Here is a 2,667-nt window from a genome sequence, read left to right as displayed (position 1 = left end):
TTTTTTTTTTTTTAAGTATTTATTTATTTATTTATTTATTTTTAAATATTTATTTATTATGTATACAATATTCTGTCTGTATGTAGGCCAGAAGAGGGCACCAGACCTCATTACAGATGGTTGTGAGCCACCATGTGGTTGCCGGGAATTGAACTCAGGACCTTTGGAAGAGCAGGCAATGCTCTTAACCACTGAGCCATCTTTTCCAGCCCTTTTTATTTATTTTTTATACAAGTGTTCTGTCTGCATGTATTCCTGCATTCCAAAAGAGGGCATCCGATCCCATTGTAGATGGTTGTGAGCCACCATGTGGGTCCTGGGAATTGAACTCGGGACCTCCGGAAGAGCACCCAGTGCTCTTAACTGCTGAGTTCTCTCTTCAGCTCAGTAGTTAAGCTTTTATAGTTCTGTCAAGACCCAGACCTCGTAGAGGTGGTGGTTGGAGGAGAGTGTGTTAGAGGGTGTGCAGACATTGATGTGAAAGCGTTTCGAAGGAAGATTTTCCCTTCATTCCTGCAGACCAAATCACCGCACGACGACCTAAGCCTTCCTCACCAGACTGTGTTAGGTCTTTCTCAGTTCCACCACGTACTATAAATGCAGAGCCCCTGTCTCTAGCACTGGCTGGCCCAAACTGTGTAGACCAGGTTGGCCTGGAACTGATAGAAATCTCTTGAGTCCTGAATTAAAAGTATGTGCTACCACACCTGGCTGTCATAGAGCTTATATTCCTTAGAACCAAGTTGATACAGGAATACTTTTAATAAGAGTATTGAGGCCTAAACTGAATATTTAATATAATTCACTAACATCAGTTATTAACTTTTCAGTTCACACAGAAGATGTTGGACAACTTCTACAATTTTGCTTCATCATTTGCTCTCTCTCAGGCCCAGATGACACCCAATCCATCTGAAATGTTCATCCCAGCGAATGTGGTTCTGAAATGGTATTTGACAATTTCAGTCTTTAGTAGTAAGGCTTTAGTAACTACGTATATATTGTCTGTGACTGTCTTTTGTCTTTGAGAGGTAAACATAGTCTTTTATTGTGGATATCAACGTATGTTAATATATTGCATATCAGTATTATATGTTCTGTAGCGTTCAGATCTGGAATAGTTCATACCCCAAGTATCCTGTCACTTATGAGAGTACTTGCTGCTCTGCCAGAGGACCGGAGTTCCAGTTCCCAGTACTCACAACCAACTGTGACTCCAGTTTCAGAGGAGCTGATGTCCTCTTCTGGCTCCAGTAGATAACACACACCTGGTACAAATACATGCATACAGGCAGAATGCTCTTACAAGTAAATTAAAAATAACTCAGAAACATTAACAGACAAATTGAAAGTCAGCATACCAGGCATCGTGTGGCTTGCACTGCACTGTGAACATGTGACTAGTAGATGTTTTTTTTCTGGCTTCCTATGTTTTGTAGGAATTTCTTTTCACTTTGAATGTCCAGTGGGGAGCTGTTCAGGAAGCTTTATAGGAGGTGGTACTTTGCTCTAGCAAGGGGCCCCAGGGTATACTGGGTTTGTGTTTTTTTTTGCCCCAATGCGGCTGTGGCTTTGAGCAAACTGCTTCCAGGGATCTGCCCTTTGCAGTGATCCCTTTCCTTGACTTTCTAGCGTCTGATCATCTGTCGTCTGATTGCGGAGGTGGAGGTGGTCGCTGCTCTCTGCCAAGAGCTGTCAATCCATCTCATCCTTGGTCACTGTTTATGCTTTTATAGTGATAACTTCCAGAGTTGCTTTCTACTTTTTATTTTGTTTTGTTTTTTGAGACAGGGTTTCCCTGTAGCTTTGGAGCCTGTCCTGGAACTAACTCAATAAACCAGGCTGGCCTCAAACTCACAGAAATGAGTTCTGGTCAGTTCACTCTGTGAGTTCGACGCCAGCCTGGTCTACTTTCTACTTTTTTATTATAGTTTTTTGGTGAGCTCTGAAATTGTGATGGAAATGCTCTTACACAAATCTGGATTTTCTCTCCTAGGTATGAGAACTTCCAGAGACGACTGGCACAGAACCCGCTCTTTTGGAAAACATAATTGGAATAAAATAATGTGTCGTGTCATTTAAAAGCATGAAGTCAAAGGGGTCATGAAGTCTACCTTTCAAAACTGCTCAGTGACTATGAAACTTACCCCAAACCCCTATAAACATTAGAAACACCGAACGAGGAAAATGTTCAGTATTGATTACCTTCCCCTCAGAAGTGTGAAATACTTCTTGGAGCAAACGTTTTGTATCGACTGTTATTCATTTCTTAAAATAAAACCTACTCACAGTAGTAGTATCTGAAATGCATTGCATGTGTAACCTTTTCTTCATCACACAGTACTTTGCTAGAGAAGCTGACTTGGTTGGTTCGTTCGTTTTAAGGGTCTCGTGTGCCCCAGCATAGCCAGAAGCAAATGATTACGAGCTTGATTCACTGTAAAGTTAACTTTAAGTCAACTGTTTCACAATTGGTTTTGAAAAATGTCAAAAATGTGTTTGAAGATGGGGAAATTATGCCGGGTGGTGATAGTGCACGCCTTTAATCCCAGCACTCAAGAGGCAGAGGCAGGCGGATCTCTGTGAGTTCGAGACCAGCCTGGTCTAGCTTCTGGGACAGACTCCAAAGCTACAGAGAAACCCTGTCTCAAAAAAAAAAAAAAAAAA

At 41.5% G+C, this 2,667-nt stretch overlaps 1 protein-coding gene across 1 annotated transcript in view; it reads left to right on the top strand.

The window, feature by feature from the left end:
* Positions 1–2,310, top strand: part of Hikeshi (heat shock protein nuclear import factor hikeshi) — a 4,087-nt gene extending 1,777 nt beyond the window's left edge. The window contains exons 2-3 of the mRNA XM_050133754.1: positions 831–949; positions 1,997–2,310. Coding sequence (XP_049989711.1) covers positions 831–949; positions 1,997–2,051 — 174 coding nt within the window. The 3' untranslated portion in view covers positions 2,052–2,310. The remainder of the gene's footprint in view (positions 1–830; positions 950–1,996) is intronic.
* Positions 2,311–2,667: the final 357 nt, after the last annotated feature.

The sequence above is a fragment of the Alexandromys fortis genome, unplaced genomic scaffold (genome assembly GCF_014885135.2).
Source record: "Alexandromys fortis isolate MF-2015 unplaced genomic scaffold, M_Fortis_MF-2015_v1.1 scaffold_1771, whole genome shotgun sequence".
NCBI lineage: Eukaryota > Metazoa > Chordata > Mammalia > Rodentia > Cricetidae > Alexandromys > Alexandromys fortis.
This window is presented reverse-complemented; position numbering and strand designations above follow the sequence as displayed.